General features: G+C 47.4%; 1 protein-coding gene across 13 annotated transcripts in view; it reads left to right on the top strand.

Annotated features, from left to right (window-relative positions):
* The window catches only part of EXD3 (exonuclease 3'-5' domain containing 3), a 253822-nt gene that overhangs the window by 90635 nt on the left and 146362 nt on the right, over nucleotides 1-16825 (top strand). For 12 of the 13 annotated variants that reach the window (XM_032751442.3, XM_032751447.3, XM_030286950.4 and 9 more), the window contains 5 exons: nucleotides 2075-2128; nucleotides 2550-2689; nucleotides 3509-3609; nucleotides 9419-9492; nucleotides 10707-10745. In XM_032751442.3, the coding sequence (XP_032607333.2) occupies nucleotides 2075-2128; nucleotides 2550-2689; nucleotides 3509-3609; nucleotides 9419-9492; nucleotides 10707-10745 (408 nt within the window). The other variant, XM_032751449.3, reaches the window with a different exon arrangement.

The following is a 16825-nucleotide window of genomic DNA, read 5'->3' as shown; positions in this document are numbered from 1 at the left end:
GAAAGAAGCAGCTCTTTGCCTCTGACTTGTGGAATAGTTGTAAAGTCTGGACTTGGAGAGGTTTGGATGAGGTTTAGCTGGGCTAAGCAATGCTCCTGTGTATTTCTGTTCAGTCTCTGCATTAATTGTGATTCCTCTTTTTGTCACTTAAAGTTCTTTTCTTGATTTCTCTTTTGAAGATGAAGCCTGATCTTCCAATGAAGCAGTGTTAAAAAAAAGCAAACCACCCAAACAGCCCCAAAACCAAACCCAAACCAAAACAAACAGAAAAAATTGTTTTCCCACTTCTAAGTGGGGCAGTAAGATAGAGCAGCTGAACTTCTATGGCATGTCTTGGTTATCTGCTTTTACACACTCAGTCTGTGATGCAGTGGGTGAAATACAGGCACGAATTCCCCAGAAAATAATATAATCCACTGCTGCTTCTGTGAGCAGGGATGAGCTGTGGGATGTCTGTGGTGCTTGTGGGGCTCTGCAGGACATGTGCTGCCAGTGATGGGGTGAGTTCAGGTTGCACTTGCGTGATCACAGGAAATGCATTTCAAGGCATGTGCCTGCCCCCACTTGGGTTATTCTGGGTTTTTTTCCAGAACAGTTTTATGCAGGTGACATGTAAGGTGGGGTTTTCGTTCCCTGGGGAAATGCACATTTGGTACTGCATTTTGTTTTTGTGTTATGAGGTCTGTAAGGAAAATGGGGACAAACATTTTATCAGGTCTTGGAGTGGAGGAAAAGAGGTGATGGTTTTAAACTATTAGAGGGGAGATTAAGATTAGATATAAGATATTTTTTTACAGTGAGGGTGGTGAGGCCCTGCCCACAGGTTGCCTAGAGAAGCTGTGGCTGCCCCATCCCTGGAAACATTCCAAGTCAGGATGGACAGCAGCTCTGAGCAACCTGATGCAGCTGAAGATGTCCCTGCTCACTGCAGGGGGGTTGCAACTAGTTTGCTTGTTAAAGGCCCCTTTCAACCCAAACCAATTTACTATTCTATATTCCAACAAATAGCACACTTCTAACATGCATCCATTTTGACAAATGCGTCATCTTCCTGGTCTTTCTCTCAAATCAAACTCAATCACCAAGAGCAAAGAAACCTATGGAAGAGAAGAGCTTTTCCTCCACTCCCTACCACACTGGTTTTATCCTCATCTGAATAAACAGGTGTTTGTGAGCTCAGTGGATTCCATCCCATCACTGGTCAGTTGTGCACACATGCTCTGCCGGGGTCACAGATGTCTTTTCTGCACTGCTCACAGCCCTTTGGGCAGATGCAGCCTGACTTGGCACAGGTGTTGGAAGGACGCTCCATGTCCAACCTCTCAGTCCTGGTTCCCTCTTCAGCACAAACACACAGAGGCTCCAAGGCTCCTTGCCTTGATTGCCCCACATACGGGCACAAGGCACTATATTAAAGTCATCCACTGAGTGCTTATTCTGCATTTGGGATCCAAGTGTTCTCACACACTACAGAAACTAGACACTCTTACCTCCTGTAAATCCTAATCTGTGCCTGTGCCTCCCAAGCAGTGCACAGTTAGAGCTTCATCCATTCCTGTGGTCTCCAGCTGGGATGGGACAGGCAGTGGCTGAACCAGCTCTTCTGAGCTTGAGTTCCTGCAGTTCATCCCAGCAGGTCCCAGAAGATCCTGATTTGGAGGCAATTTGTGAACATGGCAGGTCTTGACTTACCAAAGATTTGGAGATGCCATGAAAAGGAAAAATATAGTTCTTCCCATCTCGCTGCCTGTGGTGACCGTGGCGCTTTCAGGGGTGTCAAATAAATAGGAAATACCCATCCCAGCTGGTTTTGTCCAAGTGCTTTGCTTGCTTTCTGCCCAACAATTTGATCTTTAATTTTTGCTCCAGGGGCTTTGCTACTCAGGATATGCAGCTCTGCCAGGAGTGTTCTTGTCCATTTGTGGAATGAATGTGGCAAAATGTTTGCAGGATTTGTGCTTGACAACGTACATTAAAAATGTGTATAGCATTATTTTTATTTCACTTTGGAATAATGCCCATTTATCCATTGTAGGGTTCTTCTAAATACACAACTTTTTTTCATGTTTTCTAGGCAGCTGTACTGAGCATTAAGCTGAAATTACAGCCAGATCAAGATGTAGAGAAGGTAATTTCCTCTGCAGGCTCCTCCGTCATCAGATCCACCTTTTGTTAGCAGGAGCTCCATCAGGGCTCTCCAAGTTCTGCTGCCTTTCACCTGAGGCTTTACTCCATTCCCAAGAAGTCCCTGTTGAGTTGTTGATGTACCTTTAAATCAAGGTTAGGCACAGAGTGTTTTATTAGCCTTGATTACACCTCTTACCTGGTTTTTCTGGCTGCAGCCACTGCTGTAACAAATCCTGGCTGTGCTCATCACTGAGGCAGAGATCAGTACTTTGCTGCACTGAAGCATTGCTCATATTTGTGTTAAAAATGTCACAGCGCTCCTGTAGGCAGCACTGGTGGCTTGGGTAGGTCTGGGACTCGGTCTCAGGCTCCATGGGGCTCAAAGGCAGGGCACAGCACTTTAACATCATTCCTTCTTCTAGATGTGTACCCCACTGCTGCTCCAGGATAAAGCTAACTTGGTGGAAGAATACGTGGCAGAATATCCTGAGCTCCAGAGGAAGCTCTTGCAGACCCTGGACGCGTGGTGTGACCTCAGCTTCAATATCAGAGACATCACAAGGTAGAAACACTAGTTTTCCTGGACAGCTGGGGCCAAAGTGCTGCCAGAGCACTGTGTGTCTGTCCCCTGGCTGTCTGTGATGAGAGCATTGTGTCTGTCCCCTGGCTGTCTGTCTGTGATTGTGTCCCAGCATAAGGGAGTGCAATTTATTGACTTTTTGGCTGAAAAGGGGAAAATTCTGGTGGCTGTGTCAGAGCCTTCTCCAATGAGCCAGGCTGTAGGACAGAGGAATCCTTGCTGTTGACAGATGCTCCATTCCTGCCAAGGTGAAACCTGTGCAGGACACCCCAGCAGCAGAGCAGTATCAAAGCCTCCCGAGGAGGCTGCAGCAATCAGCCTCTTGTGCTTTGCTGCAGACAAGGGTGACTTCCAGTATCGGTTGTACAGGTTTGGCAGGAAGATAACACTGTGATGAAGTGGCAGAAAAACAAGAGATGCAAGTGGTTAACCTTCCTGTGCTCATCAACTCTTGGTGTGTGTTTTCACTTCTGAATTGCCTCTCACTCAAATAACTCTTGTCACTCAGAGCCAGCAGCACAGTCGGAGTCACAGTGTAGCTGCAATAGTTACTGTCAGCTCTGAAAACGAGATGAAAAGGAGTTACTTTCTCTTTCTTTAAAATTAGCCTCTGGACTTGCTTCAAGTGGTTGACTGAAATTTGTGTGGTTGTGCTGTTGGCTTTTCACTGTATCTTGGGAAAGGCAGGGGCCTGTCCTTCTCAACCTCCTGCAAACCCAATCCCCCTGCTGTTAAATGCCTGCTATTTGGGGAGCATCCTTTACATGATGCCACAGATGTGTCTCTATGATGTTGTTACAGACCATATCAAGGCCTGTCCAAGTACAAACCCGAAAAATTTAACCGCAGGGTGCTCAGTAAGCTGGTCTTCAGGCTCCTGGAGAGATTCAACGCTGACTCAGGTATGGGATATTGCAACATATTGTGGAGTTATCTCAGTAATAAAGAACAAAGTCAATTTGTCTTCTTCCATGATCATCAAGGAATCTTTGCTGTCATTTATCCTGGGGAATTTCAGGGTTTAATTAATGATACTGAAAAAACAAAGCTGGCAAGTTATGGGAATTACCACTTTGTGCTGTCAAAGAATGAAGTGCTGGTGACTGATAGACTGCTTCTGCCATGATCTGAAATAAATCCTGACCTCAGCATGGCTTTGCATAAACACATCATGGTCAGCTCTGAGTTATGACTCCATTCCTCTCACATAAGAGGAAAGTCATTATTCACTGGGGATCTGTTTTCTTGAGCTGTGGGCGCATCAGCTGGGTGGAGATAACCCTTGGGAAGCAGGACCCTCACAGCCCTTTGCATTCTTTGCATAAACTAGGGTTGATGGGGGGAATTTTAAGGCTCTTGCAACCTTGCAAGAGAAGTGGCACATTTTCCATCACTTCACCAGCAGCTTCACAAGCAGGTCTCTAACAAAATCTGCTTTGCTTTAGTTCTTAGTGAGGACTGTTGATTTTTCCTTCTCTTTGGGGCCTTGCACCAGACCCTCTTAGGGACACCGTTAGCTTTTACCCTGCAGAGGTTCCCAAAGTATGCAATTCTCTTTTCTTGGACTGAAAAGGGTTTTCTAAACACAAATTGTTAGCTTGTTACACCTGTCAGCAACACTATTGCGCATTAATCTTCCCATCTTCAGACTGGTGTTCAGAAGTTAACGAGATAAACCTTTTAAACCCTCACTGGAAGAGAAGGGGATATAATTAGACCTAGCACGTTCATGTGAAAGCTGAGACATATGGGAATGATTTATTTAGAAATTAAAAGCTTCCCAGGAGTTGATTAGTTTTCAGTAGTTCTCCCTCCTTGACAGTGTTGGGCATTCAGTTGGCTGTGTTGTCTTTGATGATCTGTAAAGAGAAAAGAATTGTTCCTCTTTCCTTATGAAAGTTCCACCAAGGGCATGATATAATGGTAGAGGCGAAATGATGTAACTGTTCACATGCAAAATCCTGATGAATAATAATTAAAGAAAAGAAAAATCTAGAAGAGGAGCATGTGTTGGGCTCAGGTGCACTCCATGGGATGCAGCATGCTTCAACCTGGTGATGCTTTCCAGATGTTGTAGCTGCTGATAATGGCCAGATCTTTCTGCTCCTCCACAGCCATTCCCTGGTGAGGAGATTCCTTGGGGTAAATACAGACCCCATTTTCCAGACAAATGTCCTTCCAGATAAATGTGCTTCCAGCCCTTTCTCCCATGCAAACTGCAGTGTCTGCAGTGAAGGGCAAGTCCTTGCTCAAGAGGGCTGCCCACCTCTGCTGGTTTGAGATGGGATGTGGACACCTGGTTTGGACTTCAGCTAAAACCAGTGTTGGGTGACTTCCCCAGTCTCGTGCAGGACAGTAAGTGTTTATTTTTTACATCATACCATGAGCAGGAATTCACACATTGCTAAACTGTGGCTGTCAGTGCCCTTGAAGTGCTTTGGAAGGGGATGAATACCTGCAAAGGAATTGCTGCCTTAGTGCTGGGCATACTGGAACTGAATTGGGAAATGCTAGCAGCTGGAATAATGTGGCTGTCTTTGTGTTCCCATCTCTCCCCTCCCTTTTGCTGCATTTCTGACTGTTCTTTCTCCATTCTTTAGTAAAAGCAAGTCTGACTGGGAGGGAAAAGTACACAAAAAGTAAGCAGGCTGGGCAAAGTGTACAGATAAAAGAAACCCTCACTGCTCTCGTTCTGAGCAGTTCCCCCAAACGCTGGTGGTGAGGCAGAGCTCACACTTCTTGGCACCTCACCTGGGCTCGCCTGATGCTGTGGCTGCTTTCGGTCTCCTCCTCCCTGACTCCCACTTGCTGTGAGAGCCTGAGAGCAGCAGCAGGGAAGGAAGTGGCTTTGATGAGAAGGGCTGGAGGAGGTTGGGGTTTCTGGGTATGAGAAGGCAAACTTGTGTGTGACTCAGTTCTTGCAGTTCCAAATTGACTTGAAGATTTCACTGCTTGAGCTCACTCTTGCCCACTCACAGTAAATCACACTGACTGCCAAAGACAGCTGAGGTGTCCATCATCAACTGAGAACGCTCCTGGGAACTGCCAGCCCTAAATTTCAGAGCCAGATAGGAGGTGGCCCAGTTTAAAGAAGATCTCACACCTCAGGGAAAAAAGAATAATAATGCTATCCTCTTAGATTAGTCCTCCTGTTTTTTTTTCAAAGCTGTATTTCAGTATTCCTGTTAACTCCCTAACAGGGCATGGGAAGTGGGAGATTTTCTGCCGAGTCCCAGAGGTGTCCCAATAAACTGTGTGTGGATTTCATTTAATTACCCTTATTGGGGGAGGAAGAAGTTGGGCAGAAGTGGCGTGTGATTGAGGAAATTGAGGTTTATAGAGTCTTTCCTCACACCTGGGTCAGTGTGCTCTGGCTTAAAGAGCCTGTAGCTTTTCCAAGCTAATTACTTAATAGTCTTTGGAGACCCTGTGAGATCGACTTTACAAATGCAAGTTGCAGTCAAAACAGATCTCAGAGGTGAGGGAACAGCCTTGTCCCAGGGTGGGTATGGTCGAGTCTGTTCTCTGCTGTGGTTTGGCGCAGCCAGGATACAGAGAGAGCTCTGTGATGTTATTCATTGACAATTCCCAAGTCTGAGGTAGAAAGGATCCTACTCGAGGAAGTGTAACAGCCTCATCTGTTTGGCTTAGTGCCCCGGTGCCAATGAGGGAGACCCACGTGCAGGGAGAGAGGGGTACCCGAGAGCCCCGGCCCGGGGTGGGCTGTGCTGGGACGGTGCCGGACAAGCACTCCGGTTCTGAGCGCCGTGAGCGAGTGGTGGCCGTGGGCTTCCAGAGCCTTCTCAACATGAACCAGGGAGAACATTTCCCTCGCTTGAGCAGCCACCCGTCCGTTCCGAACGAGGGATTGCGGTCCGTGCGCCCGCCCCGCCCGGCCCGCGCTGCGGGAGCGCCGCGCTGCGGGGCAGCAGAGGGCAGGAGAGGGCTGCGCACGGCCACAGCTGTGCAGGTGAGCCACAGCTGGCCGCACATCTGCACAGGTGAGCCACAGCTGGCCGCACATCTGCACAGGTGAGCCACATCTGCACAGGTGAGCCACAGCTGGCCGCACATCTGCACAGGTGAGCCACAGCTGCGCAGGTGAGCCACGGCTGGCTGCACATCTGCACAGGTGAGCCACAGCTGCGCAGGTGAGCCACAGCTGGCCGCACATCTGCACAGGTGAGCCACAGCTGCACAGGTGAGCCACAGCTGCGCAGGTGAGCCACAGCTGGCCGCACATCCTCAGGGCTCAAAGACCTGCCAGCCCATGTCCAGGCAGTCACCAGTGAGAGCCCCAGCTGAGGCCTGGGAGCCCTCACCATGCAGAAGATGCTCTGCTAGAAATAAGGGAATGATTTGTACAACTTAACAGAGCAGGAGGTTATTCCCTTTTTTTTTTGCCCATGACTTCCATGGTGATTTTCCTCCAAGTGTTTTAATTCAGTTGTTAAATATCAGCACAGCTCTCCATTCTGTTGTCTCTCTGAATAAGTTACCCTTCACCTTCATGTTTTTCATAGAATCCCCAAGTGGCTGGGTTGGAAGGGACATTAAAGCCCATCCCATTCCACCCCCTGCCATGGCAGGGACACCTCCCACTGTCCCAGGCTGCTCCCAGCCCTGTCCAGCCTGGCCTTGGGCACTGCCAGGGATCCAGGGGCAGCCACAGCTGCTCTGGGCACCTGTGCCAGGGCCAGTCCACCCTCCCAGGGAGCAATTCCCAGTTCCCAATATCCCATCCATCCCTGCCCTCTGGCACTGGGAGCCATTCCCTGTGTCCTGTCCCTCCATCCCCTGTCCCCAGTCCCTCTCCAGCTCTCCTGGAGCCCCTTCAGGCCCTGGAAGGGCTCTGAGCTCTCCCTGGAGCTTCTCCTCTCCAGGTGAGCACCCCCAGCTCTCCCAGCCTGGCTCCACAGCAGAGGGCTCCAGCCCTTGGAGCAGCTCCGTGGCCTCCTCTGGACCCATTCCAAGAGGAGCTGGGACCCAGGGCTGGGGCAGCTCTGCAGGTGGGGTCTCACCCCTGAGCGGGGCTGGGGCAGGTCCAGCTCTCAACCACAGCACCCCCAGGTCCTTCTCCCAGGGCTGCTCTCAGTCTGTTCTCCATCCAGCCTCTCTGTGTGTTTTTGATTCATCCTTTTCTGGTTTTTTTGTAATAAAACACAGAAACCCAGATTCAAACTCAGTTCCTTTGCTCCATCAGAATAAAATATGTCACCAGTGCCTTCAAACATGTTTCCAGTCCATCCATGTTCCTCTGTCTTTTCCACACAGAAGCCAAGCATTCAACTCCCCCAGTTCTGCCAGAGCCTGTGCTTTGGCTATTTCCTTTAGAAGCTCAAAGAAAAAGCTGTTCAGTGGATCTTTTGGGTGGCCTGGAGGGGTCATGCCATGGTTCTTTCTGAAGAGCTTTGAAAACTTTAAGTTAGGTGGTGGTGGTACTAATTTTTACATTGATCTTATGTTCTTTAGAGGGTGTTCCTTTCTATGAGCTGTTGAGTTTTCCTCCAGATATTGGGACAATATCCACAGGAAAGATCACCATATTTACTGGTGCAATATCCTGCGTGATAATTGCAGTAATTGTCTCAGACACTTTGAGGGGTAGGTTTTGTTGCCACACTGTGGAAGATTAACTTACAAATAACAGCTTTAAGCAGTTCTGTTTGAGATGGAAATGCTCACATTCTGAGGTGATGTTTCAGGACACTCTGAGGAGCTGCTGTAACCACAACCTGCAGATCCCAGGCTCTGGTATCCAGAGATCACTCTTTGTTTTCCTGGGGTTTAGTCCTTGGGTATGCCCTGTGTGGGACACACAAAGGGAGGAGGAATCAGTTTCTCCCTGTGGGTGCTAATTCGAGGAAGGCTGCAGAGAATTTCACGTTCCTGTTCTCTGTGACTGTCTGTGGCTGCTGGCCCTGCTCCCTCTGGCTCCCAGTGAGATGGTTTTGGCCCCATCTGAAAGACCCAGGAAGGCTTTGGTGAATCCTTCCCCTGCACTGGCAGCCCAGCACCCAGCAGGAACTGACAGATACCTATGCTAATGCCCCTTGTCTTTTATCTCCAGCCTGTATCTCTCCTTGCTGGATTTCAAAACAAGGTGCTGTGTGAACATCTTGGGTTTGCAGTTGTAATGAGCCATATCTAATGAAGCTGACAGCAATAAAAATAATAACAACTGTGGCTTGCTAGCTCAGCAAAGCAGTATTCCCCACCCTCTTTGTGAGGATGTGGAGCCTCTTTCATGGATCTGTGTTTTATCGGATAAACTTCAGCCACAAGTTTACATCCTGAGTGAGCTGTTCACAACTGCTTGAATGAATTAACAACACAGGTCCAATTAAAACCGAAAGAATGCAGCTTCTAGAGACTGAGGCGGTGCCCATGTGAGGATGCTGCCTAATTAAAGGTGTGAAGTCATTGACTGTGGAACATATTGAACCAGGGAGTGGATCTTATCACTCAGGGGTGGTGGAAGCAGATATCAGACCCAAGAATTAGCATTGCTAATCACAGATGAAAGTGTAAATAACAGTTTATAGTTGAGATAAGCTGACAGTGTGTGAGTCTGTCCCTCATTGTTCCAAGTGTGAGGGCATCCTGCCTTCCACAAACCCAGTCTGACACTGGGGAAGGAAAAGTGTAATGTCTAGACAGTAAAACTTCCAGGAAATGCTGCGTACTTAAATGTCTTTTTCCTTCTTTCAGCTCTCTGCCCTAATGTCATAAATCAGCAGCACTTGAGAACCCTGAAATACCTTTTTTACAAGAGATTTATTGAGGTACGTGCTGTGTTGTGTGTGAGGAATGAGGATTTTTATTGCATTTACATTTTTAATAACTTAATTGAGATAATCAAAATGTATTGATAGTTTATGATCGAGTGTTTTTTCAAGTTCTGCTCCCAAGCCCTCCCAGTCCATCAGGGAAGCCTCTGATCTGTCTTTGCTGCCTTCCAAACCCACTGCCAGAGGAGCTGGGGAGGATGGAGCATTTCAGCCTCCTGCATCTCAGAGCTTTAATGTTGGATGACATCACTGTGGGGAGCTTGGTCATCCACAGAGGGAGCACAGAGCATTTCTCCAGGTGTATTTGTTTAGCAGAGAGAATGGATTCATGATCTGGTGTTCTGCTTACTCTGGCCTTCCACTTCCTTTGTTTTGGAGAATTTGCTTGCTTTAAAGTATCCAAGTTGGCCAGTTAATTCCATTAAGGTACATTTGGCAGATGTTTCTGGACACAGTCCCTTCTTCTGATAGCTCTTTGGTGCTCTCTGTTTACCATTCCTCAGCTGTGTCTGAGCTCTGGTTAACTGTCTCCTTTATCTCAGTAATATTTAAATTACATGCTTGGATATCTCAAAGCTGTTTTATTTGAGGCTCTTGCTCCCTGTTTGCTCTTGTATCTTTCCATAAAAGTGACACTGACACTCCCTGTTTCCTCTGCCAGCGCTGGGGTCAGACTCATGGTGGGTCTCATGCAGTTCTTGGCAGAGTGGAGAGCGGGTCCCTTCCTTAGTTTCCCCCCAAGTTTGGCTCTGAACTGCATTAGAATGGGAATATTAGCTTATCAGTTTCCTTTCCCAGACCACATGATGCCAGAGGATTTTTCATGATTTGGCTATTGAGAAAAATTGTATTTCTATATTCTGAAGGCTCAGCCTTGCAGATGACCCCCGAAATCCCTCGCTTGGCTGAAGCCCTCAGGATGGCTCCCATGGCTGGAGAGGTGAACAGTCTGGGCACAAACTGCACAGGAATTTTTATGCTTCATGTGCTGTGGTGTAAGTGGTGCTGTGGTTCCCTCATGCAAGCTGTGTTCTGCCGTGCCCCAGCTGGAGATGCTGAGGAGCCGAGGTGTCCTTTGTGTCCCAGTTTGTATTCCTTGGTCATAGGTGATGCCAGTGGGGACAGTGAAAGATGTTCATCTCTAGTTTGCTGTATGGAACATTCCCCCCCTTTCCTAAGATGGCTCAGCAGTGATTTTGTCTTTTCAGAAAACCATGACTGAGGAGAATTGGGCAGACCACATTGAGGTGAGTGTGGATTTCGCAGGCTTATTTGCTTGGAGGTTATTTGAAGATGTTTTAGCATATCCAGCTCTAGATGTTGTAGTCCTGCTATCACAGTTCTGTCTGCACTTTCTCAACACTTTGAAAGCAAATGCAGGGAAGGGCAAGGGAGAACACTTGTATTTTAACTCCTTTAACATCTTTGAAAATGCTTTCTTTTGTCTGGAGCCAAACTAGAAGGTTTGGACAAATCTCTCATGGATGCCAGGGTGGGATTGTTGGGGTGTCTGTCCAGGGCCAGGAGCTGCACTGGATGATCTTTGTGGGTCCCTTCCAGCTCAGGATATTCCATGGCTCTGTGATTCTGTGATTTAGATGAGATTATCAAGTATATTATTTTACTTTCCTGCACTTACTTGTAAGTGAACCCTACAAGTATTTACATTGATTAGTGATGACGAAGGGGGAAAGGAGGATGTACCTCAGCAGCTAGCAAGGTGTGTGAGGAAACTGGGATAAATGGTCAATTCCCTGAGCATGCTCAGGCCATTTTCAACAGGAGACTGGTGTTGTGACCTCTCTGTCTTATGCTACAGGACACAAGTAATTTTAACAGCACAAGGAGAAGGGAGCAGGGTAGGTTTTTCTTGGTGTATAAACAAAAAAGTTCAGGCAATCATTATATGATTTGTTTTTGGTTTTGTTTTGTTTTTTTTTTTGCTGGGCCTTCTATACTAACTATGCTCATTTCATGCAAGAAAGAACTTATACTTATGTGAAAATAAATACTTGTACACACATACTCACATGCATATTCAGTATTAACAATCTAATGAAATAGTTATCCCATAATAGACTTAGTTTTGTGTTTTAAGAGTAAGCATAAAGCTCACTAGTCGTGGTGAAATCAGACTTTCATGATTTCTTGTTCCTGGTATTTCTACCTATATGAGACATTAATTTAAAATTCACTGCCCTGATCCTGCAATAAATACAAATGTAACAATGAAACAGCATGAAATTCCATGGTGATGAACCAGCATTGGTTATTTATGTGTCCATGGAATTGCAGCCCCATGGTGAGTGTTTGCTTCTGTTCTGTGACTCCTCTCAGGCTGAATTCTGCAGTCATTAGGGATTTCTGAAAATCCATCTGAAGGGTCAGCGTGGGCTCTGCGTGGTAACAGGCTGATGATCTGAGGGCTCCAGCATTGTTTAGACACACCAGCAAAGCAAGAGGACTATTGGGTTCTTCCATGCAGCTCCAGGGGCTGGACACTGATCCCTGTGGGTCTCTTCCACTCAGGAGATTCCATCGTTCTCTCATCGGGATGTGCTTTGGTGTGTGTGGGGAAGGGGTCTCTGGTGATGCTGGAGTGTGGGATAAAGCTCCCAAATGTCCCCCTCTGGAGACAGGAGGCTCAGGATATCTCTGGGTATGGCACGTGTGGTGCCTGGTAAGCCCTGAGAGCACAGAGCTGCATGCTGCACTGGGGCAGAGGGTTGTCTTGCTTTCCAAGGGATTGCAAGCTCTGTATTTCCTGCTTGTTGCCAACTGGTGTATTTTTCACAACTGTGTAATTATCAGCCGAGTGGTGCTGAAACTTGCCTGTTATCAGCCTGACTCGGTGCTATCACAGATCCCTGTCTTTGGCATCAGTTGAAAGTGATGGGAATCTGTACCTGTGCATCTGCAGGAAGCTGAAATAACAACCTGTGCACACTGGTGGCTGCTGCTGGCAGCGAAAGGAGGGAATAAAGGAAGGATCTTTGAGCAAGTTTTGGTTTGCAGTGCAAAAACTAACATTGTCTGGGAGTTTATTGGTTTTGAAGGGTTGGACTTTACGGGAGGGAATAGCTCAAAGTTCACACAGAGCTTCACAGAATCACAAGATCCCAGACTGGTTTGGGTTGGGAGGGACCTAGAAGTCCATCCAGTGCCACCCCCTGCCATGGGCAGGGACACTTTTCACTATCCCAGGTTGCTCCAAGCACCATCCACCCTGGCCTTTGGGCACTGCCAGGGATCCAGGGGCAGCCACAGCTGCTCTGGGCAACAGCTTCACAAAAGGTTAGAGCTTCACCTGTGGCCTGACACATTTGACCAAAAAAATTCCTTAGGCTCCTTGTGGAGCTGAGGAGCCCTCACATTTGTGCTGTGTGTCCCATACCTGTGTTTACCTGAGGCTCACATAAAGTTTGGATCTCCCAAGCTTTGCCTGGTCAGGCACTACTAAGGACTGGAGGCAGAGGATGAGACACAATGTGACCTCTGGTCGCCTGGAGGAATAGAAAAAACTCCCAAAAGACTCCACAGTGACAGACTCTCAGAATTATTGGATCATTTTTGGATTCTTTTTTCAGTTTGAAATTCAAAGAGTTTGAACTTCATGGGATTGTTTTCAATCTCAATTTTTTTTTCAAATTCTTTGCTGCAGCCATAAAAAAAAGACATAAATTATATTGATATGGCTAGCTCTAGTGGTTATACAGGTAAAGATAACAGGATTTATAGAGATACCAGGAACTCTGAGGAAGGTGGTACTGTCCTTGCTTGGAGCTTGCCATTGCAGGCCAGTGACATTTTGGGACTGGGATTTTCTTTTGTTCACCCAGGATAGTACAAGTAAAGATTTTTCCTGTTCCTGCTCTGTGGAATGAATCCCAGTTGTGATCCTGGGAATGGCTCCTATGAGTGGCAGAAACTCAGGAATTAATTGTGGGGCCAATAAAACCTGTTTCCAGCCCTGTAGCAAACTGGTTTTGCCCCCTCTGCCTGCCAGTGCCCAGTGGCTGAGCCAGTGTGCAGGCAGGGATGGCAGAGGAGGCAGGAGGGGAAGGTGAGGGGCCCAAACCTCTCCTTGCCCTTAGAAGGCTGCCCTCATCCCCAGTGGCTGCTGCAGGCCTGGACAGCCAGGAGAGCTGCCCCTTGCAGCCCCTTCTCCAAGAGGAGATGCCTGGAGGGCAGAGGGAAGGGAAGAACTCTGTGCCCAGTGCCAGCTGCTTGCTCTTCATTCCCTTCCTAAGGGATCCTGGCTGCTGGAACACAGGCAGTGCCTGTCCTCACAAGAAGGGGAGCTGGGGAGGATATTGATGGTAGACAGGCAGGGAAAAAGAGTCAGGGCATGAGGCTCCTGTCTGCTTGCTGTGTGCCCTTGTGGTGCTGTTTTGGCATGCTTTGTGTTTGTCCTGGCCTCAGCAGCTGCACAAAGAAGGTCGAGTTGGGCAGAGCAAGCCCAGCACAGCTGGTCTGTGGCTCTGCTCAGATGTGTTCACAGTGGTCCTGCCAGCAACTGCGCGCTAGCAGCAAGAGGGGCTGTGGAGGGCAGGTGCTCCCCTGGACATTCTGTGGGACAAAATCACTAAAAACCATGGAAGGAGTTTCTCCATGGAAGGAGGTTCTCCATGCCAGGCTTTCAAAAAATAAACATCGATGGAACTGTGATATCAATGAGAAGCATGGTAGAGGAGTAACTCTGGTGGCAGGTGTCACCTCTGGCAGGGTTTAGGTGCCACACTATGTCTGAGACACTTGCAGGAGGTTGGCAGCATGACAGGGACCCTGCTGAGGGACACTTCTGTCTCAGAGAGCAGCTGGAGCACCAGAACATCTCAAACAGCACCAGACACCTGGCGTTTTGGTGAGCTGAAATGTCCCAGTTTGACGGAGAACTTGGATGTAGGATGGTTCTGCTGCCCTGCTCTCAGTGCTGTTTTCTCAACATGTTTTGGAGGTCTTATAGACTCAGCTGGGCTGATCAGTGCCAGATCAGTTTAAAATGTTATCTCAAACATACAAAGAAGTTATACCAAGAAACCTTCATCTGTTTGTTTGGCCCTTCCTGTAATGAAATTCCATCTCCTGTGGAGCAGAACTGGGTGACACTGCCCAGCATTGCAGCTCTTGCTGGGGACAGTGACTGGAAGCAGCACTGGGCAGGTTCAAAGCCATTGGTTTATTTGGGACTGTCAGTGTTACAACCACTGTGAGGTGTCCAGGAGAGGGAATGGGTAGAAATGGGGGTTTCACTTTTATTGACCTTAAGCCAAGGGGCTTTTTGTTGCTACATCCCAAACTGTTCTGTGCTAGTGTTTGCACAGGGAAACTATCCCTTAGCTTCTCAAAATTAAACATCTGAAACCCTTCCAAATCTGGTGCTCAGAAAAGCACTGCTGTTTGGAAAGATGTCACTTGTTCTGTGAGTGCTCCTGGGGAGCAGGGGCCTCTTGCTGAGGATGAGAGGAAACAGCCTCAAAATGCACCAGAGAGTGTCCAGATTAGATATTAGGAAAAAATGTTCATGGAAAGGGCTGTAAAACACTGAAACGAGCTGCCCAGGGCAGTGATGGGGTCACCATCCCTGGAAGTGTTCAAAAAATGTGGCACTTGGGGATGTGGCTTAGTGGTGAATGTGGTTGGTACTGGGTTGATGGTTGGACTTGATAATCTTAGAGGGCTTTTTCTACCTTAATCACTCCACAATTCTCTGATTCTTCACTATTTAGGACCACTCTGACCTTGGTGTATGGTTTGAGAGGAGGGTGCAGGGATGCACGTCCAAGAAAAGTGCCCTCATTTTCCTCAGGCCCCTATCCTGCAGCTCCTCAGTCACTTCTGGGCTTGTGAGGATGCAGAGATGGGCTCTGGGGGCAGCTGTTTCCTGTGTTCTGAACAGGGAGAGCCTGCAGCTGATCTCTATCCTCCTCCAGCTGGGACAGTGAGATAACTTATTTATTTTAAAAATTCTGACCATGAAAATCAAGGACTGTGCCAGCTCCTTTTCTGGGTGAGTAGGGGTCAGATGCTGGTAATTCCTAGGAAATTCAGAACTCCGGTTCTACTACAGTTCAAGGGTCGTTATGCTGCTTGCAGACAAAATTCAGAAATCTGTCCTTCTTTCTGTGCTATACATTGGAAAAACATTGACAATTCCTTGTACGTAACAGGTGTAAATTACCTTACACTGCAGTTGTAACACAACTCCTTACACAAGGAGTTGATGTAATCTTATTTATTTGACCAATTAATTTCTAAATTGCAGTGGCTGATGCCAAGATTCTTTCTGTACAGAACAATTTTGACCTCAATTAAAACACAGCTACCTCTGGAATAAAATGGTAAAAGCTGTTACACTCAAGGAGGGAATTTTTAAAGGGATTTTAAAGAGCAGAACACCATTTATTTTTTCAAAGGTTCTTTTTGTGGCCAGAACACCTGGCCAGGACTCCTCCTCTGGGGAGTCTTGAATAAGAACAAGGAGTCAAAAAGATCACTTTGCAAGTACCTCCATCCACTGTTCCTCCCTGGAACCCCTGAGTTTAAGGAAACTTTTCAATTGGTTTGAGTGCAGTGTGTGCAGTGCGAGGAACTGAATATCCACAGGGAATGAAGCAGTGTGTGCTGTGCAGATGGGAACGATGCTCTGGAGGTGATTAATAAGTGACATGTCTCTCAGTATAAGGCTGCATACAAAATTGTCTTTCCCTTTGGTTGAAGTGTTTATTCAGGGGTGGGATGGATTTCATCACTCAAACGTCAAACCCAGACTGGCTCTTTTCCTGGAAAGTGGAAACCCAAATGAGTTTAACCAGCCAACATATGGAGTCCCCTGTTAGTACTTATGGACTTCTTTAGCAGGAAATCAAACCAGTGGATGACTGTTTTGTTCCTTCTGGCCTTAGAAGTCTCAGGGAGGAATCATCAGCTGAAATAAATGTCATGCTCCCACCGCTGGTGCTTGTGCTGAGGTGCTGAGCCACTGGAGCCCAGCAGCTCCCAGTATGGGGGTGTGTGTGAATATGCAGGAGCTGCTCCTGGTCTGGTTTTGCCTGCAGTTTGCCTGTTCAACCATCTGCAAGAGAATTTCATTTATCTTTCCACAGCTTTAAGCAGCTCCCTAACAGCTGCCACCGCAGAAAAGAGAAGGTTTGATTTTTCGTTTCCTTTTCCCCTTTGCAGAACAGCTGGTGTTTATACCTGGACTAGTGACAGGTTTCAGGTCTCCTGTCTCTCTTGGGAAGTCAGGTCTGGGGCAATTGCTTTGTTTCAGGTCAAAACTGGCAGCCTTTCTTCCCTCAGTGTCCACTTTTAGCTCTCATTTCTC

This window comes from Taeniopygia guttata, chromosome 17 (assembly GCF_048771995.1).
Source record: "Taeniopygia guttata chromosome 17, bTaeGut7.mat, whole genome shotgun sequence".
Classification (NCBI taxonomy): domain Eukaryota; kingdom Metazoa; phylum Chordata; class Aves; order Passeriformes; family Estrildidae; genus Taeniopygia; species Taeniopygia guttata.
Note: the sequence above shows the minus strand (reverse complement) of the source record. Positions and strands in the feature narration are given on the sequence as shown.